General features: G+C 41.3%; 1 protein-coding gene across 5 annotated transcripts; it reads right to left on the minus strand.

Annotated features, from left to right (window-relative positions):
• On the minus strand, positions 1-27544 carry smoc2 (SPARC related modular calcium binding 2). 5 transcript variants are annotated; one of them, XM_061790488.1, is made up of 14 exons: positions 27380-27544; positions 27130-27266; positions 20581-20743; positions 17083-17189; positions 16813-16912; positions 16239-16280; positions 13006-13086; positions 11657-11731; positions 9772-9958; positions 7718-7800; positions 3422-3521; positions 1563-1810; positions 1332-1369; positions 1-491 (listed from the first exon to the last, which is right to left on the minus strand). In XM_061790488.1, exons 2-14 carry the CDS (start codon positions 27202-27204, stop codon positions 468-470), a joined length of 1323 nt encoding a protein of 440 aa, XP_061646472.1. In that variant the 5' UTR covers positions 27205-27266; positions 27380-27544; the 3' UTR covers positions 1-467. The 5 variants fall into 5 exon arrangements, with proteins under 5 accessions (XP_061646472.1, XP_061646475.1, XP_061646473.1 ...); XM_061790491.1 differs by having other exon boundaries at positions 13006-13053; positions 27130-27544; XM_061790489.1 differs by having other exon boundaries at positions 1-488; positions 27130-27544.
• Positions 27545-27958: the final 414 nt, after the last annotated feature.

The raw sequence follows: 27958 nt of genomic DNA on the forward strand, positions 1-27958 counted from the left end.
TATGTATAAAACAGTTCTTTATTTCTAATAAACAAGAATACATGGGAATCTGTAACATGTTTCTCATGGTTAGTGTTTGAAACAAGCTGCCATTAAAGACACAGGAAAAGATACTACGTTCCAAATTAATCGGTGTAATCTAAGAGAAAACTAGATCAGCTTTATAGTCATCAACACAAGAGGAAAAGTCCACATAGAAAGGGGCACAGTATGAAACATCAAACATGAAAACAACTCAAGACACTCAAAGGACACATACATTGTATGTGTTAATACATTTTGCTTGTCAGGACACAAAAAAGCTAACTACAACATTCACAGATTCAGCAGTCTGTTTAAATACCTTATTTCTACAAAGTGAATTTACATTTTACTTTAAAGTACAAAGTGCAAATACTATGATTTCCGTTGTTGCCGATTGGTGAGGGCAGAATCACCATGCGGAAGCGAGATCTTCAGTTGCTCTTTTAGCCTTGTTTCTTCGAGGGCTGCTGAGGAGAAGAAACACAAGTCACATAAATTTGGTATTCATATATATATATATATATATATATATATATATATATATATATATATATATATCATTTTTTTTTTGTCAACAATTTCTTGTATGGTTGTTGTTCAATGAAACATATGTACTTTATTGCTCCATTCTGTAAGTTTTCATTCATTTTTAAAAGAAAAAAGGAAAACAAAAGAATGACTTTAGTTATTTATTTTATGTCTAACGGTTCTACACAATTGCATTGAGTGAGAGCTACTTTAGCACAACAATATTAAATTGGTACAACATCAAGATTTTTGTGTTAAACAAAATTGTTGTGAAACAGCTTGACATTATAGATTTTTCAAAAACTGGGATTTCATTTTAATTGTAATTTAATCTTTAGTTAACAAAAAAAAGAGAAACAAAGTATTTATTAAAAGAGGATTATTTTTCATGGCAATAACAAGATCTGATTGGCACACTCTGGTTCTGATGGACAGAACATTTATCCAATCACTTCCATTTTTTCATCTGCCCTTTTCTAAACTATGTTTGTCTGCTGCTTCCTCAGATGATTTGTGAAACTAAATTACACTATGTAAGGACATTGAAGGCATTTTCAGGGTTTTGAATTTATCACAAGTGGACTGTTGTGGTTGTCTTAGAAACAGTCCAGTTGCAATCAGTTCGATGCCCTTAGACCGAAATGACCTGCATGAATGAGAATATTCACAGGCATTGACGGCATTAGATCTAAAATAACCGAGTGTTGCTGTAGCTGACAAAAATGGTTAGAGTGTTAATTTGGGGTAGGAATTGGGGGCAGGAGGAATAGTTGACTTACAAGTCTACTGGGAGATAAGCCTTCTCCTGTTTTGGCCCCTGTAAGACAAAGAGTGACAGAAACTTTAAATGCCATTGTAAGGAGGAAATACTACAGCTGAATTCACGTCAAATCCTTCTGTCTACACCAAGTGCAAATTGACCCTTCACTAACCTCCAATGCCCTTAGTTATTGTTACTAGGCCTGTAAGACTTATCACAGTGATTTACATGGTGGTATTTCTCAACTCACCTTCTTCCTTGGTCACCCCCAAACAACCCATCAGCTCCTGCAGGGACAGCGCTTTGTCGTTGCTGATGTCACAATACTCCACAAACTTCTTGACACACTTCTTGGGTTTGGATTTCTTGCGCAGGAAGCGTTTGAATGGCTTGATCTCCTTCTTTCCAATGTCACCGTTGGAGTTTTTATCCAGCTGACCAAAATACCAGTGGACCACCCTCTCCTCTAGTGTGTGGGTAGGGTCGGGCTCCACCACTCTAGAAGATAAAAATCATCAGACTGGTATGTCGTCTCCCACCTCCACTAGTCAGTTGTAATGCAATAATATATTTATTTTGTGTTTTTACAGTGGAATCTCTAAAGTTGAATGCCCCTGAAAATTACAGCTGAAAATTTTAATCAATATTATAGGAAAATGTGCAAGGGGCCAAGAGTTTTGTCAATGAGAAGAGACTTAAAGACGGGCCGCTGCTCTTCTTTAGGTGTGTGACAGTATTTTTGGTGAACTTTTATTTTTGTCTGTGGGAGTTTTTTGTTTGAGTGAGTTTTTTGTTGTGGGTGGGAGTTTTTTTGATGAGTGTGGGAGATTTTGGTGTGCATGAGAGAATTTTTGTATGTGTAAGAGGTAAATGTTATTTTTGGCCTATACAGCACCTCAAATGTAAGATGGTCCTGACATACAATATTGATGTGGCGTAAAAATATGTTGTTCTTTTTTTGTGGCCTGGCCACTCCTGGGAAAGTTCACCACTGTTCCATGTTTTCTCCATTTATGGATAATGGCTCTCACCGTGGTTTGCTGGAGTGCTAAAGCTTTAGAAATAGCTTTGTAACCCTTTCCAGACAGATAAATGTCAATTACTTTATTTCCCATCTGTTCTTGAATTTCTTTGTATCGTGGCATTTTGTTGCAGTTTTTTTAGATTTAAGTGATTTCTTTATTGAACAGGTCTTGAGGTCTGGTCAGTGAAAATGTTATTATGTTATTATTATGTATTATGTTATTATGTTATGTTATTACAAGTCCAATTTTTTTTATTAGCCACAGTTAATTCATCATTAAACATGGGGGGCAATTACTTTTTCACCGGGTAACTTTGAATAGTTTTTTCCCCCTTATTAAATAAAATCACTAACTGCATTTTATGTTTACTTGGATTGTCTTTGTCTACTCCATCCATCCATTTTCTGAGCCGCTTCTCCTCACAAGGGTCGTGGGTGTGCTGGAGCCTATCTCAGCTATCATTGGGCAGGACACCCTGAACTGGTTGCCAGCCGATCGGAGGGTACATACAAACAAACAACCATTCGCACTCACATTCACACCTACGGGCAATTTAGAGTTGTCAATGAACCTACCATGAATGTTTTTGGGATGTGGGAGGAAACCGGAGGGCCCGGAGAAAACCCACGCAGGCACGGGGAGAACATGCAAACTCCACACGTGTGGGGCCGGGGATTCAACCCCTGTCCTCAGAACTGTGAGGCAGACACTCTAACCAGTTGTCCACCGTGCCGCATCTTTGTCTGCTATTTACATTAATTTGATGATCTTAAACAAAGTGGGGAAACTATGCAAAAAAGTAATCTGAGAAGGGGACACGTACTTTTTCATACCGTTTTATGTACAAATTCAGGTTATGTCACCTTTGTAAGAACGGAATGCCATGATAAACTGAGGACCCTCTCTACAGTTCATAAAGGTTTTACGTTCACCCTGCCGTGGATTTCTGTATTATACTCTATATTTTATGTTTCAAAATCATTTGATTGCCATCTCAGAACAGGCGGTTTCTCAACCTTCGAGGTTCCACTATTACTTGTTTGATTATTTTGTGGGGGGGAAAAGCCATAACTAAACATCATACTTTCCGGCAGATGCTGGATCTGTGACGGCGTGAACCATGTCTGTTGATAGCGCATCAAGAACGCTTGTCAGGAACTCCGTTTTCTTTGTACCGGGACAACCTGGAAAACAAGGTAACAAGGATGACAAGTGCGCAAGCTTGGAAATCATGTAGTCGATACAGTCTCAGGTGCACGGAGCTCAACAAACACAGAAACTGATCCCCCTCGTCAACAACATTCGAGTGTGGAATGCTGCCGTCATAGGTGGCCTTATAAATGGCTGGGGAGGGACGTCATGTAACAAGCAGTGTAGTTCCAGCGTGTAAGACAGCAGAGGAGAAAATAAACGCAAACACATCTCTCACAGTTGTCTTTAACTCCTCATAAAATTTCAGACCTCCCCTCATCTGGAGGAGGAAGAGGATGCCTGTCAATCACCCAAAAGGCCCCTGAGTGGTTTTGACAGCTGGACACTGAAGCTATTCCTAAACATTGGATGTGTATGTCCATCCAGCACCTGAGACGTTAAGTAGACCAAACATAGTCTTGAGTGAACCAAGTACTGATGGACATTCTAATGGTGGGATTATGTAAAATACCAAACCAAGTAGAAACTCATATACTACTGTAACCCATAAATTTAACAATAAGGAAAATATTAATTGCAGAAAAACGAGAACAATTAAAATGGGCCTGGGGTGGAATGACCCTAATGATAGTAATTGTCTGTTTTGCTATACAGTTTTAAGAGTGAGGCAAATACCGGTAGGTTATTGTAGAAGAGCTGAAGGCTACAGAGGTCTGAAAAATTCTTGGATTTTTCTTCTGACTCTCCTCTTTCTCACAGTCTGACATCCCTCTGCTTTTCCACTGCTACTCTTTTTACAGCTCAGGCCTGCGGGGCCAGATTCTCCCGCGTTGGAGATAATAGTATGCTTTGGCCCTCTCTAACAGGTGGCGACTTAGCACCACACCTCCTCTCCACCCCTCCCAAATAGTGTGGATCCTTAGTCCTAGGTTGGATAATACACATGCCCAAACTGTTCCGTGCTCTTCTTTACAAACTGAGCATATTTTGCATTCAAGTTTTAGTGGAGCCTCATGGCCCAAGCCCAGTAAAATTTGTGACCCACCTGTGAGCTCCCAAAATGGTGCTCTTGTGGTAAATACGTTGAGACACTCACGCAATTGCACACTCAGAAGACAAAGTGATTTTATGCCATTATTGAAGCAGGTGAGGTTTGTAGCTTGAGAGAGAAGCTTTACCTTGTAATTGCTGCAGAAATAAAGTGCAGATCATCATTTAAAGCTCTGCCTCTATTGGCTGCAGATGTCTGGTTACCATTACCTAAGCAGCTGTCTTTCAAATAAAAACAAAGTTTGTTTTTATGATTGTACCTTAAATGTCCATGTTTGACAGCTCAAGTCAAGAAAGCATCAAATCATGAGATTATTTCCTGCGCCTTTTCCAATGCCTCCATTTATCAAGCTGCTGCGTGCTGCAAAAGGTTGGCCAATAAGTGCATGTGTGTTCCCTTGTGTTGCTTTCAATGAGAAGCAATGTTATTTTATGGAGCCACATGGGGCACAGCCCTGTCAGCACTCACATCAGCAGCTCCCAGTGCTTGCCCAAAAAGTATCCCATGATCCCACAGTGGAGAGAAAGAAAGTCAAATACATTACTTTCCACTCCAACTCCTTTCAGGGCAAGTGGCTCCTTTTTCGCATCTCGCCCCATAAACCTCTCAACACCAACGCTTCGACAGCAAGTGGACTAAAGTGATGTGAAGGCAACATTTGTAATTTTGCCTGGTTTATACAGTAACCAGGTTTACAACCACTGACGCAATAGCTCATTAAGAAAACAAGATGCTGGGGATTTTTTTTTTTTTTCACTGCCCAGGTGCATTTTAAATGGGAGTTTAGTGCAGGTTGTCTGTAGAGGAGCATGAAGTGTGTTCATAAATATTTGTTTCGGCTGACATGACAAATAAATATATTATTTTACGTCCTGTTTTGTAACACTTCACACACAGTGTGGCTCATCGCGCTAGCAATGTTGTCAGTACAAGGGTAAACACCAACAGAGATGAGTAATATTGGCTGACTTATGCAGTGTTCATCTATGACAGCCTGTCATACTTTTTGGCAATACATGTCATGTGTGAGCAGAGCCAGAGTTGCTCTGCTGCTAAAATGCAGCACCTGTGACCAGCGTGGCCATGTCTGGCCTGGACCACGGCTGCATAAACACTTGTGGAGTGGAGAAGAACACTGGATGCTCTGTGCATTCGTCTCTGCAGTATTAGCATGTTTACCAAACTACCACAAAAAAGAAAAGGAAAGGAAGAAAAGAAACGGCCACATTGCCAAGCACCTTAAACTATGATTTGGTTAAACTGTAAGCTATAATTTCTGTACTTTGTCTGCAATTTGGTCTTGCAGGATACAATTAAATGCAACATACATTTGAATTTATGGGAAGGGTGACAGAATCTGGCCAAACATGCGAATAATGATTGCAAGTGGTTGAGTGATAATGTTTATGCACACATCCATCAGTGAGAATGGACCATAATACCAGCAGTCCACACCCACTCTATTTTAAACACGCTCTCTCCACTTCAACTTTTCATCAAAATTTGCATTTGCTCTCTGCTGCACCTCATTAATGTATTTTATAGTATTACTTTGTGTATTTAATTATTTCAACGAAGGTTTTCTTTTAATTTTAATGCTCCATGAAAGGCAAATGTGTCGAGGAATAACTAAATTTTGGATTAAAAAAATGAAGATGATTATTTTTCTTTTTGCTATTTGAGTCGTTGATAGTCTGCAAAATAATTTAAACGACAGAGTCCCTTTTGTTATGTATATGGCATCTGTTACAAATATGGCACTCCACTCCTTGCTTTTGTTAATACTTCAGTCTAGGTGGAGATCTATACTGTACTCTTGACTGCCATACCTACTGCCTGTTTTCCAATGCAACATTATTATTATTTTTTTTAAACTTTAAAACCATCTTATGTAAATGGTGCCACAGTTTTTTAGGATGTGCTTTGAATAATGGAGTTGAAGGTTGAATCCCCTTCTGGGCAAAAATAAAGAAATCTGTACAGTTTGTGCGAGAGAGGCCAGTTCACCTCATGAGCACTGTCGATGTACGAGGAAGGCACTGAATCCACTACTGCTCTGGTCAAGAGCCAAGAGGAAGCCACTTCAGTGTGAACTGATTTTTTTTTTGTGTGTGGGAAAACTACGTTTCAAACATATTATAATGGTGCATTAAAAATGCATACCCTATGAGACATGGTGACCTCTGTGCAAGATAAAAATCCATGTCATTAAAAAAATCGCTTGTCATTAAAACGAGACATTTTACATTTTACATTTGGCTTGTCCTCATCAACCTACCCCAGTTGATTTTGGGTGAGAGTTAGGCTACATCCTGGACTGGTCAATAGCAGGGCACATACAGTATAAGCGAACAATCAATCACACTGAGATTCATACCTATGGATTCAAATAACCCAACTTGCATGTTTTTCGGCTTTTGGGAGGAAGTCAGAGTATCGTGAGAAAATCCTTCATTAAGTGGTGGTTTAATACATTTGTTAAGCACTGTATAGCCCAACGTAAGCCCTGTGGTCAATCGGCTGGTCTTGACTACTTGTAGTGCTGAATATTTTATTTCTGAATATAAACTTCTTTCAAATCCTGGAACTCTTGATGATTTCAGCAAACTGGATAAAAACAACGAGTAAAGCTGAAATAGACTAAATATGAGGAGGAACATTAAAGTCTAAGTTAAATCATGTTAATTAAAATGGGTAATCCATTTTTCAGTTTTTCATACTTTGCAAGTAAGCCACCCTGACAACTCCCCAAAACACCATAATCACCTTTAATTGTGTTGTCTATGCTATTGTCAAGCTCTGTACTGTATATCACTGCCTGTCTCTTACATCCCATGATCCATTATCCCCACCTCTCTCCCCTGCCGCTTCTCCTTATCTCCTATCTTTCCTCATCCCACTATCCTCCATCTCCACATGACAGTGTGGATGAATCTCCACCGATCTGTGTCTGTCTCCTGGCTAACTGACCAGGAGGGGCAGTATCTGGAAATCCTCAAGTCTTTATCAAGTGCTTCCTTGACCAACACTGCTCATGATATCAGCAAACACGCCTCCATTGTTATCACAACCTTGGAAGGGTGGCAGCAGTTGGAGGCCAACTATTGAGGAACTTCCCAATGTGGTCTGAGCAGAGAAGAAAAACAGAAACTGAGTCTATCCGCCTGTGAGACATACCTTGAAGATGTCTGCTTCTGTAATGGTCCTTTGGTTTTGTTGGATGGGCCCTTGCATTGGCATCACACTTTGGCTGCTCATACCTTGGGCACAAGAAACAGATTAATCATACAGTATGTCATGTCACTCATTGTGAAATGGACCAAAGAGACAGTTTGCAACAATAAAATATGTGATAAATATGTGACATTAAAATGGTTGTGGAAAAGCAGATGCCCTGATACACATCCAAAATGGGGGAATGATTTGCCGTCTGGTATGAGGACAGCAAGGGTGACAAGGAGAAATTATAAAGAGAGAAAGGCAGACAGGGAGCATGGGACAAGGAAGCTTTCACAGCTTCCCCCTGGCACGCCAGAGCCCCACTCACGCTGCTCTGCGAGTGGGCCAAAAGCTGGCCTGGGACAAGTCAAGAGAAGTGTCACAATCCATACTTCTGTGTGTGCTAATGTGCTCTCTGGCTCTCTGCCTGGATCCTTGTTAATCTGATAACAAGCCATGTGTACCAATACCAAGTGCACCAGTATCACACACTGCCAGCCTGAATGACCTCTGTCTCATTGTCAGCAGTTACATCAACTGAGCACAAAGGTGAGATGTTTTGGTTTTTTTTTCATCACTGTTTGTTTGCTGGTGTGTAAATTAGTTAGCAGGATTATGCACACTATACACAATCAAATTCCACAAAGTTTTGTGGAATGGTGTATCAAAGAATAAAATAAATATTTTTCCATTTTTGCCACCTTAAGTCACTATGTCAACCCTGTCTCAAGATGAAAATGGTACAATCCCAGTGGTGAGTGGAAATGGTGCAGTCCTGTTTGCCCATTGATGTCTTGCAACTTCTAGCATAGTGAACTCTGGCTGGGGCCAAAGTTTGGCTCCAAAGAAAGTAAAACTGCTAGCGATAGTGAAATTAGAAAGCGTAAATGTATTACCAATGAGAAAAAGAAGGGAATAATAGCAAAACATGAGAGTGTTTGTAATCTGGCTGGACAGTTTGGTTTGGTAAACTCTAACTATTAGGTGTGTAGGCCTATTGTAATAATAATAATAATAATAATAATAATCCATCCATCCATTTTCTGAGCCGCTTCTCCTCACTAGGGTCTCGGGCGTGCTGGAGCCTATCCCAGCTGTCATCGGGCAGGAGGCGGGGTACACCCTGAACTGGTTGAATAATAATAATAATAATAATAATAATAATAATAATAATAATAATAATAATAATAATAATAATAATAATCTCCTCCTTGAGCGGTCATCTTATCATGGTGGAGGGGTTTGTGTGTCCCAATGATCCTGGGAGCTAAGTTGTCTGGGGCTTTATGCCCTTGGCAGGGGCACCCATGGCAAACAGGTCCGAGGTGAGGGACCAGAAAAAGCACAGCTCCAAAAACCCCTATGATGTTAAAAAATTCAGGAAGATGTTTTCCCTTGCCCGGACGTGGGTCACCGGGGCCCCCCTTCTGGAGCCTGGCCTGGAGGTGGGGCTCGAAGGCGAGCACCTGGTGGCCGGGCCTGCGCCGGCAAAGCCCAAAAAGGTAATATGGGTCCCCCTTTCCATGGGCTCACCACCTGTGGGAGGGGCCATAGGGCTTGGGTGCAATGTGAGCTGGGCGGTGGCCGGAGACGGGGACCTTGGCGATCCGATCCCTGGCTACAAAAGCTGGGTCTAGGGACGTGGAATGTAGGGAAGGATCCCGAGCTGGTGTATGAGGTCGAGACGTTCCGACTAGATATAGTCGGGCTCGCCTCCACACACGGTTTTGGCTCTGGTACCAGTCCTCTTGAGAGGGTTTGTACTCTCTTCCACTCTGGAGTTGCCCACGGTGAGAGGTGCCGAGCAGGTGTGGGTATACTTATTGTCCCCCGGCTTGGCGCCTGTACGTTGGGGTTCACCCCGGTGGACGAGAGGGCAAGTTATAACCTGAGCTTTGGAAAGAAGGGGGTTGAGACTGTCAACATAAGACTGTCCAAGTCCCCAATATAAAATCAAACAAACTCAATGCAATAGTAACCAGTCAGTCCATTCTGAAGGTAGTCTGTCCTACCTGGTGGAGGTGCCAGGTATGGGCCGTCCGGTGTCCACCAGGACACACCAGCAGTAACCAGTAGAGGGGTGGCACTGGACTGGTTTGTACAATCCGCCTTGGCCACAATCCGGAACAAATACAGCATCATTCTTGTGCTCCCTCGCCTCCTCTTGAGCAGACTGTTTTTCCTGGTCACATGATGAGGCTGCAGAGCAAGATCACAGAGTCATTATAGTCACATGAACACATTTCCATGTAATTGCAGGTTCACTTGGATGCAAAGGGTTGTTTAAAGCATGAATTTAGTCTTAACCCTAACCACATCTGGTTGCCACAATTTTAAACATAACATAAGATAAAAAAATAAAACACAGTAGATAGCTCTCTCAGTACTACTATTGGTGGTGAGACGCGGTGCAAGTTGAAGCACTCTAAGAAAAAGCAGTGTCAGACGAGTGCTGCAGAGACTGGGTGTTGAATGTTATATCTGCCCCCCTGTGGCACTGTTTACAGACATTAATGGGCTAATGACACACCAGCACAGCACCCTGTGTCACACGTTAAGTAAATATTTAAAGACTCAGCCATCCTCCGTGGATGTATATAACAGGGAGAAACAGACAAGACAAATACTAAAGCCTTGGACCTTCGCTTTCACACACCCACACATATTGACACCCTACTGCAGTGTAGCCTACTATAAAGCCGCGGCCCGCAGGGATCTTTATTTACATGTTCAAAATTCCCAGAGAAAATGGAATGCTCTGTGTTTTATTTCTTTCCTACAGATAAATCTGATGGTCGCACGAGGATTAAAGATGGGCAGTGGCGTTCAAAGGGTGGGGGGACGGTGCGGTGGCCACAGGCATCCACCTGGAGGTGGGGCCTCCAAACAGGATTTTGGGGAGCATCAACAGCCATCCCCCTATGAATTTGACAGGGCGAGTTTCCAATTTGGAATATTCGGCCCCACCAACCCCCTCCCCCGGCAATTGTTTTTTGAGGGGGGCATCAAAAAATAAATCTGTCCCTGGGCAGCAAGTGAGCTTTGCACCGCACTGAAGATGGGCTTTTTCCAAAGCCCCAGAAGGATTTAATCTTCTGTCGTGCAGATATCCAAGAGACATTTAGCATTAAATTCACAGATGCGAGATTCCCTCTGGCCAAGATGACTCTTTTTTTTGCTGATTCCTTCAAGGATCGGAAACAATTGCAGCATTATGGATATCCCTTTTCTTTGTTTATTTTCATAAGAAATCTTTGCACACACACACACACACGCACACAAAAGAGACTGAATGAAATGCCTCCCTGCTTTTCTTAACGGACTTTCCTCACTCCAGTACCTCCATATGGGCTCTCTTTTTTTTCTCTGTTTTTCCTTCTTTCCCCTCTCAATACGCCAAAGAGTGCATGTTAAGCAAAACCATCCTTCCCGCATTTCTCATGCTTTTTTTTTTATTGGTTTTAAATTATGATAATGGGATTCATACACAAATGCACTCATGCATGCACACTTTAGAGCCTAGATGAATGTTTTATGCAGGAAGAAACACAAATCCCCAAAGACCAAAGAGGTAACTGATCTGTGTGTTCAGATCAACGTGCAACGTGAGTCAAAGAACAGCACGGATCAAGCCAAAAGAATAGGAGATACTGTGTTTGTGCCATGTGCTGATAATTACGAATAGTCTACAAAAAGAAGAACCACAGCAAACCAGACCCCCGAATCATCACGTATTCCCAACACCAAGATGTACAGGCTTCACACCGACCCCCCCCCATCTGTACTGAGGAGCAGCCGCAAACTATGATTGCTCTCTAAAGTCTGCAGGAAAACACAAAGCCTGCTTTCTTTTGAGGTCTGCAAACACCCAATCATAATGAAAAAATTAAACCTCACATGGTGCTCTGGTTCTATTGTTCTGCCGGCTGCGGACCTGCTCCGTCCACAGAGTGGGGTATTGGGAAATTATGTCTGAAAGAAATCACCATGACAGCTTTATTTGCATCAATTGAAAACACAGTCATATATTATCTGAGCCAAATGTGGTGCTTCCAAAACTCAGAGACTGTAAAAATCATATCAAGGTTGTCAGATCTCAAATTGCAAAAAGTAAACTGCATTTGACAGATATGACCGGAAAAAGGGAAAATCTGGGCTGGGTAAAGCATGGACTGTGGCTGTGAGTGTCATTTAGCCTTTAGATCAGGGCTAAACTCTTTTTTTGTCTCGGGCTGCATTATAGTTATGATTTCCCCCGGATGGCCGTTAGAACAGTGAAATCATATAAATGTTTAATCACCCAAACATATTATTACCATTACACAACAAACTAGTTTTGAAATCAGAAGACAAGGATAATAGTTTGTTCAAGTATTATTTAAGTTACTGTAGAAGAAGGGATTGGTAACAGAAAAATGCAATATCTCAACATTATTGTTTATTATTATGACAATTTGAAATTTGGGTAGATAAAATGATATGGTGGGTCGCATCTGGCCCCTGGGCCTTGAGTTTGACACCTATGCTTTAGATGATCACGTGATTAGAAAAATGATTAGAAAAATGATACTTTCTTCAGGCAATGAAAACTTGAAATAACTCAAATATAACAATGTAGCTGCAGAGATTTAAATGCCATGCAGTAGTTCTTCTGCTTCCTCTGTTTCTGTAATATTATATATGGAAGTGCCCACATCCAACAATAAAAATAATCCACTTTAACAATGCTTTCTTTTTGTAATAAGCGTAAGCTGTATCATGATACTGTGGTCACATCAACCACTGTTTAACAAGGTCATATTGCAGAAATACAGTACTAATATCTAAAACATCCATCCATCCATTTTCTATTCCTCTTGTCTTTATTAGAGTTGTGGGTGAGCTGGACCATTTCCCAGCTGACTTTGGGCTTGAGGCAGGGAAGACCCCGCATTGGTCGCCAGCCAATCGCAGGGAACATTCCCACCTATGGGCAATTTAGAGTCTTCAAATAGGATACCATGCGTATTGTTGGAATGTGAGAGGACACAGAGAAAACCCACAAAAGCACGGGGAGAACATGCAAACTCTACACAGGCTAGCCTGAGGCTAACTTCCATCAATTAATTAATTTTCAAGATTTGTTGATTCGGTGACTTTACAACAGTATTAATTATACAGTATATATTGACTACCAGTCATACACAGAGTGTGATGATGGATGATGACTAATGGATGGATGGATGGGTGGTTAGCTAGAGACTCACCTTCTTCATCTGCGGGAGGTTGTGGGTCCACCACTAAGCCAGTCTCATCTGCATTCAGAATGGAGAATATTTGCAAAGAGACTACAATTACAAGAGTAAACTTGATAAAAAGGATACATAACTTTGTGTTATTTGCACGTTGCCCGCTCAAGAAGGGTAGAGGAAGAAATAGAGGTGAAGGAAAAGAGTATGTGTGTGTGTGTGTGTGTGAAGCAGAGAGAGGGAAGTTACAATAAGGGAAGACAAGTAGCTAGTGGTCATATACTCCCATGGGTATCATTGTGCTATGAGGGACACGCAAATGTAATCAATAAAAATAATCTTTGTATACAGCGCATCTGTGGTGGAGAAAATGCCAGCGGGTCCTGATCTTCGTACAACCACAAGTCTTGCTATGCGTGCTTTCCAATTTTGTAGACCGTTCTGTGCCAAGTTGGGCGTTCCAGCTCAGAAGAGGGCGTGTCCTTGGAGATGCGCCTGATGGAGTGACAATTTGGTGGCAGAAAGTTGATCTAAATTTAAGCCTGCTCATACCACTTTTAAGTTCTGGTGCAGGGTAGACCGCTGGTCTAACGCAATTTTGGTGAATTTGATCGGGCCACAGGCAAAGTGAGAGCGAGCTCTGCGGACATATTTGAGTCGCCAGCGGTTATCACCATCACATTCTGTTTAATAAGGGTACCCGCTCACATTGTCTGTTGCCACAGTGCAGTGATAATGCTCCACTCCCGCACGGATCACTGCAAATACTCATCGGCCTGTTACGCCCACAGAATGGTTAATGAGTTTCCTGTCTGTATGCCCTGGCTCATCCATCCATCCATCCATCCATTTTCTGAGCCGCTTCTCCTCACTTGGGTTGCGGGCGTGCTGGAGCCTATCCCAGCTGTCATCGGGCAGGAGGCGGGGTACACCCTGAACTGGTTGCCAGCCAATCGCAGGGTACATAAAAACAAACAACCATCCGCACTCACATTCACACCTACGGGCAATTCAGAGTCTCCAATTAATGCATGTTTTTGGGAGCATAGTGTTGAAGAATGCAGTGGCCTAGTCAGGGTGTCCAGCTCAGTGTTTGTTTGGTGTGTGTTTGTTTGATTTGTGGTAAGAAGAGGACGGGGATGGAGGTTTGGAATCGCTAAGGGTGAAGCCAAGGCCATAGGTGTGGTTAACCTCACTGTGGGTCACTCATTCTCCATAAGTAGAGCTGTTAGTGCATGAGTCAGGACAAATCAAATGGATGGCTCCACAAACAAGGATTAAGAGTCAACATCTTGCTTTAAACAATGTATTCTTCTTTGTAGGCACTTCCCTTGAATGTCACTTTGTTATACCAGCCATTCATCTTCTTGATTGGTGGATCAAGCTACATAGTTGTGACCTGCAGCTATGTAGTAAGGGATTGAAATGCCATCTAAAAAAAGTGTATTTATGATTTGGATTTATGATGAACCACTAATGACCTATCTCTGAGGCCCTTTACATGACTGCAACACCTCTTTTTGCATCTGCCAGGAAACCCCTGCGCAATTTGTGGTCTTACAGCATTAGATTTACTGCTGTTTGCCAGTCATAAGCTGCATATGTTTCCAGCATGTGAATGAATTTGTCAAGTTAAGCAGCAGGGAAGGGTTTATGGTAAAACATTTTGTGTTTTAATGATGCTTCAATGCCTTGACAATAAAAGTAGTTTGACAGCTGTCATGGAATGCTTTGGTACTGATGGGCTTCCGCGGGTTGAAAATATTGCCGCAATTACTGCTGTTTTCAGTGTAGACACACCGCAAATCTCCAGTTTATTCTGCTTTTTGACACCCACTCCCCCAACTCATTTCCCCCTGTCTCATACTTTCACCTCCTCCCTCAAATTTTGCATTCCCGCTTAATGTAAATATAATTAGTGGTGCAAGCTCAGACGGACGCTGTACCTAAAGAGACAATCAGAACCCCTTCAACAATTACATGCATACTTTGTTGCAATGAGATCCATGACATCAAGCATGCAAACATGAACATGCACACACATAAACAATAAAACTATGAATCAATTGTAAATCCTCAAATTACACATTTTTCAAGACATTCAATTCATCGGTTAGAAAGATGAACTCATAAAAGTTAAGAGCAAGATATTGTGGAGAGGATCCAGAAGGAAAACTTGTGGTTGCGAGAGAGTGGTAGATGTTGAAAGTTAAATTAGGGTAAAGAATAAAGCGTTAACATTTCTTTGTATCTGAAAAATGCAACTCGGCTGACTGATACAATTAGAGAAGTACTTATAAATCATCCATTAAGGCTGTTGAGACGACTGGTTAAAACAAGAGCATATGTTTGAGCATGATAAAAATAAAATAAAATTCATCATCAAATATCTCTGCTTTACAGACTCATTTTATAACAGCCTTCGGGCTCTCTCGGGTTGATAAAGTAGCGGCAAGCCTTAACAGGCGACTCGAGCTGCACTACGCAGATGCATTAACACATTAACATATATGTTTTGAAGGGTGCACACATGCACATTGACACACAAGAGTACCTACACAGTATTACAGTAAAACGATCTATTGAGTGCACTGGTTTATAAACTGCACCGTGCTACACTCGCTGCTGTGCACGCCTTAGCCTGACTGTGGCAACAGTGTGACACAGATATAGTTGACTGACGATGGCAAGAAGAAGTCAGCAAACTAAACTAAAGCTAAAGCAGTTTTGTTCCCACAGAGCAGAGAATATACAAGAAACCCCCACTATTATACTGACCGTGAATAGGGAAAAAACACGAGAAATTGGCGGGTCCCCTTAAAATATTTATGAAATAGCATAAGGTAACACAGAAGCGAAAACACTGCTAGTGCCACAACAAAATATGCACACCAAAACTAATACTTTGTGTTTGTGTTTGATGAGGAGAGCAGCTCTAACTACCGAGCTGAATGTTTCAGCCTGTGCAGATTTGATTTTAAAACATGAATAGTTAACAGTTCAACATACAGCTCATCTAAAAATTCATGAAAAGTAAATGCGATTTTGGTGAGTTAAACACAAGCTAAGAATAGACAAGAATGTGAGGCTCCTGGGATCGTAGAAACTCTGCAAATAAGATGCATCTTTGTTTAAGCCTGGCTTAAAGCTGAGGAAAAAACACAATTTATAGTCTGAACTCTACAGTAATATTTTAAGAAAAATAAATCTCATTAACAATGACTTGACAATGTCTTGTATTGACTTCTCACCTTTCCCTGGCTCTCTTGTGGTCGCTCGCTCTTGTTTTGATCCTAAAGAGGAAAACCTTGAATTTAATTAAATGGCTCAAAACACTCTTTATAATGTCATCAATGGTGACATTTTATATATTGGATTTATTTTTCATTAGATGAGAATAATCTGTCCTAGAAGGAAATCTCTACTAGCACAATCATTGAACCACAGAAGACAATGATACAGTACATTGTCTTCTAATTGCATGTGAATGGAGAAATGTTTCTTAAAATTTCACAAGAAAAGTCAAATAATAAACAAGTAAATCAGAAGGAGAAAGTGGAGGTTGAAATAAAGCTTCATTTCTGAGCTGCAGTGACGCCGTGACAGCATCTGACCCAGTGTTGTTTGCTAACCTCAATGGCTTTTTAGGGTAAAAGTGCTCCATTATAAATGTGTAACTTGCGGCGACAATACAATCATTAAATGAAGATTGATTGTGAAAGGTGTGGCAACAGGTTAGTGTTTTCTTTTTTTTAAAGTCGAATAATAATTGCTTTGCTGATTTTGCTGCCAGGCCATCTCATTTTTGGGGGAAGCTGTGCCCACCTTGGCACCGAGGCTTTTTATTGGCCACAGCTGAGCCACTGATCGGTCGGCCATTGGGGGTGACGCACCAACAGTATCCGGTGTAGCTGTGACATTGTACCTGTAAAGCAAATTAACACACAAAGAGCAAGTTTTTGCAATGGTATTAGAGTGACACTGTCTACTTCCCTCCCAAACAATTCTAGTGGGTTTAATAAAGATGCCGAAATGTGAATAAAAGCCCCACAGCAACCATCCCTTGCATCCCAAAGTTAACATTTATTTAGTTACCTCACTATATGTGCCATCGGGGTTGCATACTGGCACAAAGACCTGAGGAAAAAGCTTCTTGGCCTGCTGTTCTGTGTACTTCTTCTCTGCTACGCATCTGGACGTATCTGAGGAAAACCACAAATCACCTCAATCACAACACATCACAGAGAGCCACGAAACGACCCACAGCTCAATTACTTTCTTATGCTGCGCAGCTGTAGGCCCAGTATTTTCAAAAAGCACAAGATGCTGAATAGCATGCATGATGATGAATTAAAAAAATATAAACGTAGGGGGTTGGAAGAAGGGGAAGGGACAATTAAAAACATTTGGGAAGCAGAAGATCAGATGCTTGTGTGGCTGGGACTAGAACCAACACTTATTCTAGTCTTATTAGGAGCACGCCAGGCTGGTCTGCATGGTGCCTGGTGGTAAAGCCATTACGGGAGGAGACGTCTCGTGCTGCTTCTGCAGAACATTCCAGTCAATGGAGAAAAGGGCTGACAATGCACAAGGCGAACCTAAACCTTCCTCAATCTGCCTCTCACCATCTCATCATGTACCCGTTCATGTGTTTGTAAATAGAAATGTGCACTAGCGAACGGTCGCTCGTGACCCTCACACCAATCATGTCAATAACTACATTGACTAAACAATGATCCTTAATGACAAAGTTTTGGTAAACTGAGCTGGGGAGTCATATTTAGTAACATACATCTGCCACGTGATTCCCCCCCCCCCCCCCCCCCCCCCCCCAACTAAGGACAATTACTATACAAATAAATGCATCCAAAATAAATGAATGTGTGGTCAAATTTCTATAACTGCCCTATAAAGGGTTAAAGAATAAAATAAAAATAATTAAATATGTGTCCTGAGATTGGCAGGTGACTCGTCCAAAGTAAGCTGAGATAGGCTCCAGCTCACCTGCGGCCCTTACGAGGATAAGCGGCATAGAAAATGGATGGAGGAATGAAATATGCTTCTTGCAAACATATTATGTGCACACCTAATAAAACCTTTTCCCATTAAACTGAGATTGGAAAGACACCAGCAAGTCTGCAATGAACACTCTTAATGATTGACTCAATAGACCATTACTTAGACAACAATGGTACTGTGCTATACATTATACTTAATATTCATAACATATCCTAGCAAATACAGAGCTAGGAGAGCAAACATTGGCTAAAAATCATAAGCAGTTGTCTCTCTGAGATTTTTTTTTGCAGACATCTTTTAAAGAACAGTGGTACGTGCTTTTGTTATTAAAATGCATTAGCACATGAGCAATAATACGTCTCAAAGCCAACATAGGGCCTGGACACAGGTACATTTGCAAATCAGCCTTTGTGCAATGCCTTCTGGGAAATATTGGAGTACGTTTGTTATATACTGGCCAGCTACTTTTGATAAACATGCATCCATTGTCATTTGGGTCCCGGGTGAGCTGGAGCTCATCCCAGCTGATTTTGAGTGAGAGGCAGGGTACACCCTGGACTGGTCGCCAGCAAATCGCAGGGCAGATATAGACAAACAATCATTCATGCTCATATTTACACTGAAGGACAGTTTTAGAGTCCTCAAGGAACCTAACATGCACAATTTTCTAATGTGGGAGGAAGCCCGAGGACCCGCAAAAAAGCCACAAACGCATGGGGAGAACATGCAAACTCCACAGACAGAAGAAGGCAAAATCCCAGATTCAAACCCACATCCTCAGAACTGTGTGGCGGATGTGCTAACCACCAGGTCGCCGAGCTTCCCACTTGCCACTGATGATAAACATCTGGTTATTAAATTTTTTTTGAACAGGTAAACAATAAGTATCAAGGGTAATTCATATTATTGTGCTTTATTATTGTTGTTATTTTATCATATTGTGAAACGGCCATGACTTCAACTCATCTTGTTGGCCAACTGCACCATCTGTTGAAACTCTCAGTGACGCTTCAATGGTAACTTGGTGCGACACACAGTGCCAGTCTGTCTGGTAGGTTCAGAGACTATCAAAACAATGACTCACGCAACACTTAAAAAATCGACCCATTTGGTCACACGGCTGCAAGTTATTGGCACGGCTTACGCAGTCAATATGGATCATCCAATAGACGCACAAAGAAGAACGTGCTAGTTTGTCTTTGTCTAGCGTGTCTCTGTGTGTATGCGTGTCACTGGCACTGGTGAGGAAGGGCAAGGTGATAGATGAAAACGGGGAATTGAGGAGCTCTAAATTAGATCTACTGGAAAATCCCAAAACCATCATCCTTCTCCGAGGGGCCTTTAACCTAAAAGGACTGAATGGAAAAAATGACAGGACATATGATTCATTCCAGCTCAGTTACAGAAAACAAATGTAATATCGTTCTCACCCTCTTTGTGCTATTAGACCAGATGAGCCCTCTGTCTCATTTCGGCTTCTAATATGAATGCAGCTCTTGCTCCTTTCACCCTTGCCATCCAGAAGCAGAGGGGGGTTTGCACTCTTATAGACCCAATGTTTTTGACACATACAATACGACTTTCATGGACTTTCGTCCCTTTCAGCTTCCTAGCTGGAATCCTCTATTCTGCGTGCCGGCGCAGTCCTCTACATCCAGATGTCTGCTAAGAGATGTTGCCATAGAGACCTAGCACGGGCATACAATTGTGGAAACTGCTTCTCTATCAAACAAGACCTTTCTTTATCTTAACAAACACTTTCGGTTGCACGGTCTAAAATGGTAACATGTCAAAGGGAAAGCGACAATAACTAGCAGGATAGTAAGGGTGGAGGATTGAGGCAGTAACATTGGGGAGCTTCGGCTCTTCCTTCCGGCACTTGCCAACAATGAGGAAGTCTGTGAGATGCCCGACCCCACTGAATCTTTGACTCCTTTTGTTCAGACTCGACAGTTTTACATTCATTACATACACAACATTAAGACTCATAAGGCCCATACACAAATAAGTTACAAATATAACCATTGGTAAAGCTACTGAACTGCGCATTGTAGTTAATCTTGAAGGTGTTTGATGAAGCTGGGGTCAAGGCTTTATTTATGCATCCATGACACAGTCCTACTGAAACAAAAATGCACTGGTCCTAAAATACTATAGAACTTCCCGACATAACTCAGCGGCAACTAACAGATTAGGTTAGAGTTAGGGTAGCACAGACCCCTATCGATTAACAAACTGATTAAGAGGTGTGTCCAATGAGACAGTTGGGCCTGAGCCATTTCAGGTTAATCTGCAACCGCACATACAGTGTACTGTAGATGTCATGTACTGTTTTAGACAGACGGAGAAATAAGAAAACAACGCTGTACATATGTGTTCACTGCCAACGTGAGCCCCTGAAGGCAGCCAACAAAGCGTCCCACACACTCTCACCATGTCAACCCCACTCGTCCTCCCAGCACTCAAAGAATCAATTATGCTGAAATGAATTTAACCCAGAAGTTTCTCCTGTGACGCCCCCCGCTGCGCATTTGAGAACATCAGGCGGCGATGAAGCGTGACTCATGACCTGACCTTTGCATGGCCCTCGGATGACCTCCAGCTGGGGGTCGCGGCACTTGGCTCGAAGGAACTCGCAGCGAGATGTGAAGGTCCTGCCGTCTGAGGCACACAAGGGTTTGCGAGGAGCTCTGCTACATTCCATGTTGCACTCTTTATCCTGATCCACCCGCAGGAACTGTAGCAAGGAGAAAATAGGATATAAGCTGAGGAAAGAATTCTTATTTCTAGGAATCAACAAAGATGTTCGAACTATTCGATGAAACGCTGAAAGAATTTTAGATGTGGGAGCTTGTACAAACTGATTAAAATGGGATTCATGGTCAACTTGAAATATATGCAGAATCATGTCATACTGTATTTCATCAGAGTTGTCAGGCAGGGAGGTTGGCTGACAGTGTGTGCACCGCATTTTGCCATTGATTGGCCTCGCTTTGTGAGATGGGTTCCACTTTAAAGATGATTGTGTCATCTTATTTCGCCAAATCAACAAAGTTGTTTTTTTGGGTTTTTTTTTTTACCTAAAATGTGCACAATATACAAACTGATCAAGCAGTGCAAGGACAAAAGGAAAAGCTTTGTATATTACTTACATGCAGTATTATTAATTTAATTTGTGACATGTGTTACAGAGTAGGTGGTGTGTAATCTGGATTTGTCTGGTTTATTTTGACCCAACGTGGGCGAAGATATACAGGTGAAATAATTTACTTATCAAGACTTATCAATGCATATTATGCAGCGTGCTTGGTGCAAGAAGAAGCTCAAGGAGACCATCATATTCAAGTTTCTGAATTGGAAAAATAATTATTCATGTAATTCTGGCTGATATGAATACATTACATAATACATTTGGTGCATGAGTATCTGTCATGATGTATCTCTTTCTACGTTTGTCCATGTCGTCCGGTTAATGTGAACCAATCACTATCATTTAGACATAGATAGAGCTGGTTGGCAGTCATATTGTAGGAAAATAAATAAAATAATTAAAATAGACATAAATATGTCGTTTGAGGCAAAGTCAACCCCTACAGAAAATGTAACTCTTTTCTAAGTCTGTGCCAACACCTGCACCTGGAGTCACACCCGGAGATGTTTTACTCAGCCATGAAAAGAGAAACATGGCAACACAGACTCTTGGCTGAACGCTTCGGATCACCTGTGTCAATGCCACCATTGTATCAGCCATCATGGTATGAAACCCCCTCGCCAAGCCACACAATAGGGCGGTGGTGGTGAAGGGGGTGGCAACCAACTGTGACTGCTACAATGACTGAAAAGACAGTGGGTGATAGAGTGGCTCAGTCAAATAGATGGCAGGGATCGTTGTGTTACTACAGTGTGAGAGTTGGGTTTTCATAAAGTTCATGTGATTCATCTTTAACGCAATTATGACGTGAGTTACAGCAAGGAGAAAAAACATGCAGGTGCTGGATTTAGTTATATTCCTAGATAAATTTGCTTTTCATACTGTATGTCTGCTTTTATAAAGGAAATATTTGCACGCAAGAGTATTTTTCCATTGAGGTTTTTGTTCAATTTGCAATGAAAGTACCTATCTGAGTGAATAAACTCTCTTTCGGCTATTCAGTGAATTAACAGAGGATTTGTCATGCAGATCCTTACTTAAATTTGTTGTGAATGTACGTACAAAAGCAAGGCTATGGCAATCCACAGAGCAAGAACAAACGACGCACACAACCCTGAAGAGGGTGGGATGAACAGCAATAAAAGAAGTTTGCTGCCTCTGACATCTTACAAATCAAGTGAGGGATGGTGTTCGGTGGCAGCCTCCTATGTTCAGACGAGCAAGGCTGCAGGGTTGCACTGCACCTGGAAGGGGGTTGGCAGCGAGGGAGGAGGCAATGTTGCCTTAGGCTGTGTGCATGTGTGTGTGTGTGTGTGTGTGTGTGTGTGTTGGGGCAGATGGGGGTTGAGCCAATCCTGGCAACCTGGCTCATAAATCCTCCCAGATTGAAGCGGCTCGTGGAAACACATCGGAAGAGGAGTTGTTACGGAGATGACTTAATTAAAATGTTCAAAAACAATCATTTTTATGAGCCCTTCAGAAATATTCCTGCGTCCCTTTCTTCCAAAGCTGCATGTCATCTAGAGAAGGAGAACAAATGAATGCTAATGATGAAGAACTTTGCGTCATGAGAACACGCCTCAACACTCATCTGTCATTACTCAACCAATACTGAGAGAACCAGCTTTTCTTCCTTGTTGGCAATAACTAAAAATGAGAAAAACAAAAGTCACTACTGTACTGTATTTCAACGGCTGAATAGAACCACCTGTGAATTGTATGGTGACTCCGTCGGAGATTGCAGCTGTGACAAGCCTGTATATACACCTGCACATTCAACTACCGTGATTCCCAACCACTTTTTTACGACACATTGGTGTGCTGTGAGAGATCGTCAGGTGTGCTATAGGAAATTATCCAATTCACTTAATTGGTCTAAAATTGTTATTGGAGACCACCATGTCATTGGCTAAATAAATGTTTGGAAACACTAATGAATTCAACTCAATGCTGTATCACAAAATTCCACCTTTGCATCATCATTTGAGGTGTAGTTGATGTTTTAACCATATCATGGAGCAGAGGAGCTGATGATTCATTCGCCCAAAAAATATTGTGGTCTAAAGCATCGATACTCAACTGGTGGGTCGGAAGCCAAAAGTGGGTCACGGACCTGTTATGGGTGGGTCACAGACGGAGTAAAAAATTATAGGGGGTCCTCAAAATAAATTGCTTTGAAGTTGCAAATGGCTCATAATGAGCTATTTTGCACAGTGGCGTAACAATACGTAGCCACACGGCACGTTCAGTTACTGCCATACTTACTGATTTTTTAATATTTATGGGCTTGAAGTAAGTTCTGATTTATGTACACGAATCATAACAACAATTCGTAAACTTAGCTCCCCCTTTACTGTGAAATATTTAATAAGCATCCCAGGTCAGATTTTAATTTGGAAAATAACATTCTTTTAATATGCAGGCATGCGTCAGAAACATTATTACAAGTACATTATTCGTATACTCAATTCCCACACAGAATGTATTTGGACGTAAGGGACTTTCAGAGAAAGATAAGATCAGTGCCAAAACAGAAGTGAAATGTTGTGGCCACATTTTGTGCAATTGTGATTTAGTTTAACATATTTATTTTTGGATGGGCAGTTGTAATGTTCATCCTCAGTTTGTTAATAAGGTGCTCTGAACGGGGCTTTGAACATGTACACTTAAAACATAAAATACCTGTACTGTACATGTTTTTAAAGTCTCAAATTCTAAACAAGTGGGTACCATGGTGACAACAGTTGACAAAAACTGGTCTAAAGAACAAATGAGGCAAAAAAAAACAAACATCATCTCTTATTTTAAAAATCTATTAATTGTTTCTTAATTTCCACATTGTTGATCAAGGAAATATAGTGAAATGTCCATACCTATGTTTAAGTACATTTAAAGTAAAGGAATGCCTAAAGGTAAGCACAATCCAAGTGAAAATACCAACATTGTTCTCTATCTTTTAACAGAATTCCACATTCAATATGCTCCAGTTACGCAACAAGGATATTATAGTTCTCTTTCAACTGGTGCATATCTCTTGCTTTTTTTTTTTTTTTTTTTGTTGAAACAGGTGCTCAAATATTGCGGCGGTCCATTTTTTTTCTGTCCCAACATCTCACAAACAGTTTCACTCACAGTTATTTTCTGTTTGGTCATCCACATTCATCTTTTTTACATCCTGACCAACAGAAAAAGCGGACAGGTCAGGAAGACACTTTCTACTACGACTCCCCCAAAACAGAATGTTTCTTTCATGCTATGATGGTGGGCTATAAGCCTTGCCACAACTCATGCTGGACACCCCATTGCCTGTACAACACCACTATTGTCATTATCTCCCCGTGCCAGCCAACAGCCTGACAACCCAAAACGATTCATTCATCAAAGCAGCATCCTCCTCGAGCTCCACTGAGAAGCACAAAGCTAAGTGCCAAGTGTCTGAGTTTATGATAAAGCTCCAAGAAAACAGCAAAGAGAACCAAGTGAGCCATGAAAACAACCGCCCAGAATCACCATCGCTGTTTAAAACTCTGAGATAAATATGCTACAGAGACATTTTCCTCCCATATAAGCTTTTCAGAAAGTGGCTTTTTGATGCTAATTGTTTGTGCATTTGACCAGAGATGATGGATGGGTGAGGCAGAGCTATGCGCTGACTCATTCCATCACCTTATGCAGCAACACTACAGAGTGAAAGAGTACCTTGAAGTTTGGCAGCAGAACTTCTCATGATTTATCATTAAATCATTAATTATACTCCTATTACTTTCCTTGATAATATCAAACGAGACGTGAAGGATGCAGCACATAATGTGTCACAAGTCAGTACAGTATTGATATCAGTCTTTCTCTTTTTATCACTCTTTTCCTCTTCCTCTATTTGATAGTCACACATTAATTTGCATGGTCTGTCTGACAAGTTGCCGTTTGTATCTTCTCTAGCAGTACCAACAGATGGCAGAATAACAAGAGAGTCAAGAAAGGACAAGACAGGTGGCGTGGCCAACCAAGACCAACCAGCATATAAATCAAATCCAATTATCTCTGGTTCTGAATGGCGTATGAAGGAGGCGAGCCTCCAGCGGTGAGCACATTGTAGGCTCATAAGGGCCTTTTGGGCTCAGGGGCCCCTGCTTCCAAGGCCCTGAGAGGTCCCTCACACCACCGCCAAACAAGGTCAATGGGGTCCCCAGCTGAGAGCCGAGGTAAACGTGTTAAATAACCTTGGCGGGAGTTTCCTGCGTGGTCGGTCGGATGCTACAGGGATCATTAGTTTCAAGCGTAGTGGAAAGGGAAGAAAGTGACAGCCTCTAACCAGGCTACTAACTCAATCAAAGGAAAAGGCATTTAATTGCTGTGAAAGATGCCCAAAAGAAAGGGTGATGGTGAAGAAAGGCCTCTGTGTGTCAAGTGATGGTAAGAAGGTCTCTTGGTACTGGCCCACAATTTAATGAAATCATGGGGACCAATGGAGTCCATATGTTTGACAAGCATTCAAGGTTTGAAAAGAGAGCAGCAGTGTTAATGTGCCCACATCTCTACACACACTATTTCATGCCATCAACCATGGAAAATGTTGTTCTCATGAAAATCCCAGTCCAATGTCCCATAGGTCTACCCTCTTTTTTGACCTCAAATATGCACAAAGCAGTACATGCAGGCCTTTTTAGGAAACCAACCAGCCTCTCATGTGTCATTCACACAATACACCATTAATCACTTGCAGAAGACAAATCCAGCTTGCCATGTGCTATTCTAATACAAAGCAAGTGAAAACCGCAACGGAGAAGTTTGATACAGACCTGCCATGAAATAAGTTTTATTCACATAGCAGAGCGTGGTACTCATGATAAACGATCCAATGTGAACAAAATAAATACAATTAAGAAGAGCATCTGCTCGTGCAACATTTCCTCCCACATTCCACAGCTTCACTGTGTCATCAGGAAAGAGGATCTCTGACCCTTCACCTGCAGGTTAACAACTCATGGTCATTTGTTTCCAACTGGATATTAAGGCATTTTGGACCGGAACATAAATAATGTTGCCTTGGGGAGGCAGCTGTCACATCAACCTGTAAATCAGGAAAACCTCTGACAGAGCACATTCCACTCTGCTGCTGTATGTGCGCTTGATAATGACCAATGTTTTTTTTTTTATTTAATTATAATTTCTCCACTGTAATGCAGCAATAGAGCAGTTTTAGGGAAAACGACAAGAGGCATTGCTGCCATGCATGATTCTATAGAACAATGCCAATGTCCTTTCCGGGTTAAGCACATGCTGAAGAGCCCTTTTCCGAAATGAGATTAACTTCTAATTATTTTTTTGGAAAAAAAAAAAAAGAAATGCAATTCTATCAGACTCAGCCAATGAATTGTTCCAAAAGGATTAAATTGATATGTTAAAATTTGCAGGTCTGAGTAAACAAAGATACTTTTGCTTATAACAATGCAAATTGTTTTATAGTATAGTATTTTCATTTTATTTTATTTATTTATTTTTCTCTTTGTTTTAAATGTTTATAAGCTGTTTTTTCCCCCTTTGTTTTTAAATGCTTTTAATCACCTAAAGCACATTGAGTTACCTTTTGTATGAAATGCGCTATATAAATAAATTTGCTTTGCTATAGAGTTGGGTTCATATATGGATAAAGATTAATGTTGTATTTTTTTGGTACGATAAATGGCAAAGGTTCTGTTAGCTGCAAAATTTTATTTTTTTATGTATTTATTTATCGAGTTAGACCATATATAATATCTTAGAACACAGTCACACATATAGATACGACACAATAGGGTTAATTGTGTTTTAGGTTGTTATAATAAATATTGGCAAAAAGCAACAAGGAAGAAATTGTGTCTTTGCGTAAAACTGTCACTCCTCCCATGTGCGTAAATTAAGCATTGGTTGTTCAAGTAAATGCATCGCATATGAGATGGATGTGTATATTTCAAGCAAGCAGGTATTCCTACCGTGAGAGCGGAGAACTTTTGAGCGTGTCCCGCGCTCAGCAGACAGAGGAAGACCAGCAAAGGACAGACGCGCATCCTGGCGCAATGTGGCAACGTCGTCCAAATGACGCACGGCCCCAGAGCACACCTGTGCAACACTAAAGCCACCCCCCGAAAAAAACAAACAAACAAACAAACAAACAAAAAACACAACCAAAATAAATAAAGTACAAAAAAAAAAAGCGTGATGTTTTGAAAAATATTAGCAAACCTATTTCTTCAAAAAGCCAACAAGAATCGTGTTCTTCGTCACCAAAGCTTTTTGGTTTCGTCTGCGCCAAGGTTTGTGCGAGCAACTCTCCTAATTTCACTCAAGCGTGATAAAGCTCTGTGTCGCTGACCCTTTTTCCTCCCTCAGTAAGTCTTCCACTTCTCCTTCCTCTCCAATCCTCCTCCTCCCCCCCACCCCCTTCCTCCACACCTCCTCCCTCCAGACTTCGCAGACAGACGCAGCACCTCCAGTTGGGAAGGTGGGAGGGTGAGAAACCCTCTGGAGCAAAGCCTTCAGATAATCTTGTCCTTCTCACGTTTCCTTTGCAACTTCAAAATGAAATATTTTGTGTGCGCGTGCGTGTTTGCGGCAAATATCCCCATACGTGTCGTTGTGATGCCTTTTGCAATATACTACCGATGAATATAGGTATAGTGAAAACCCTCAAATGAACTTTTAGTGGTCGTGGTTTGATGTGTCAAATTGTGACACAAAATATTGCACTTCAAAATTACAACATATTTCAAGGAGGCTGTTGTCCTTTACGTGATGATAATACATCTAAAATCAACTGAGATG

The sequence above is a fragment of the Phyllopteryx taeniolatus genome, chromosome 11 (genome assembly GCF_024500385.1).
Source record: "Phyllopteryx taeniolatus isolate TA_2022b chromosome 11, UOR_Ptae_1.2, whole genome shotgun sequence".
In the NCBI taxonomy this organism is placed as follows: Eukaryota; Metazoa; Chordata; class Actinopteri; order Syngnathiformes; family Syngnathidae; genus Phyllopteryx; species Phyllopteryx taeniolatus.

Coding starts and splice junctions, on each gene's coding strand:
- smoc2 (XM_061790488.1), bottom strand. CDS start 27,204: ATGCGCGTCTGTCCTTTGCTGGTCTTCCTCTGTCTGCTGAGCGCGGGA. Junction 17,190..20,580: donor CATCCGAGGGCCATGCAAAG/GTCAGGTCATGA, acceptor GGTTTTCCTCAG/ATACGTCCAGATGCGTAGCA. Junction 3,522..7,717: donor CAGAAGCAGACATCTTCAAG/GTATGTCTCACA, acceptor CTTGTTTTCCAG/GTTGTCCCGGTACAAAGAAA.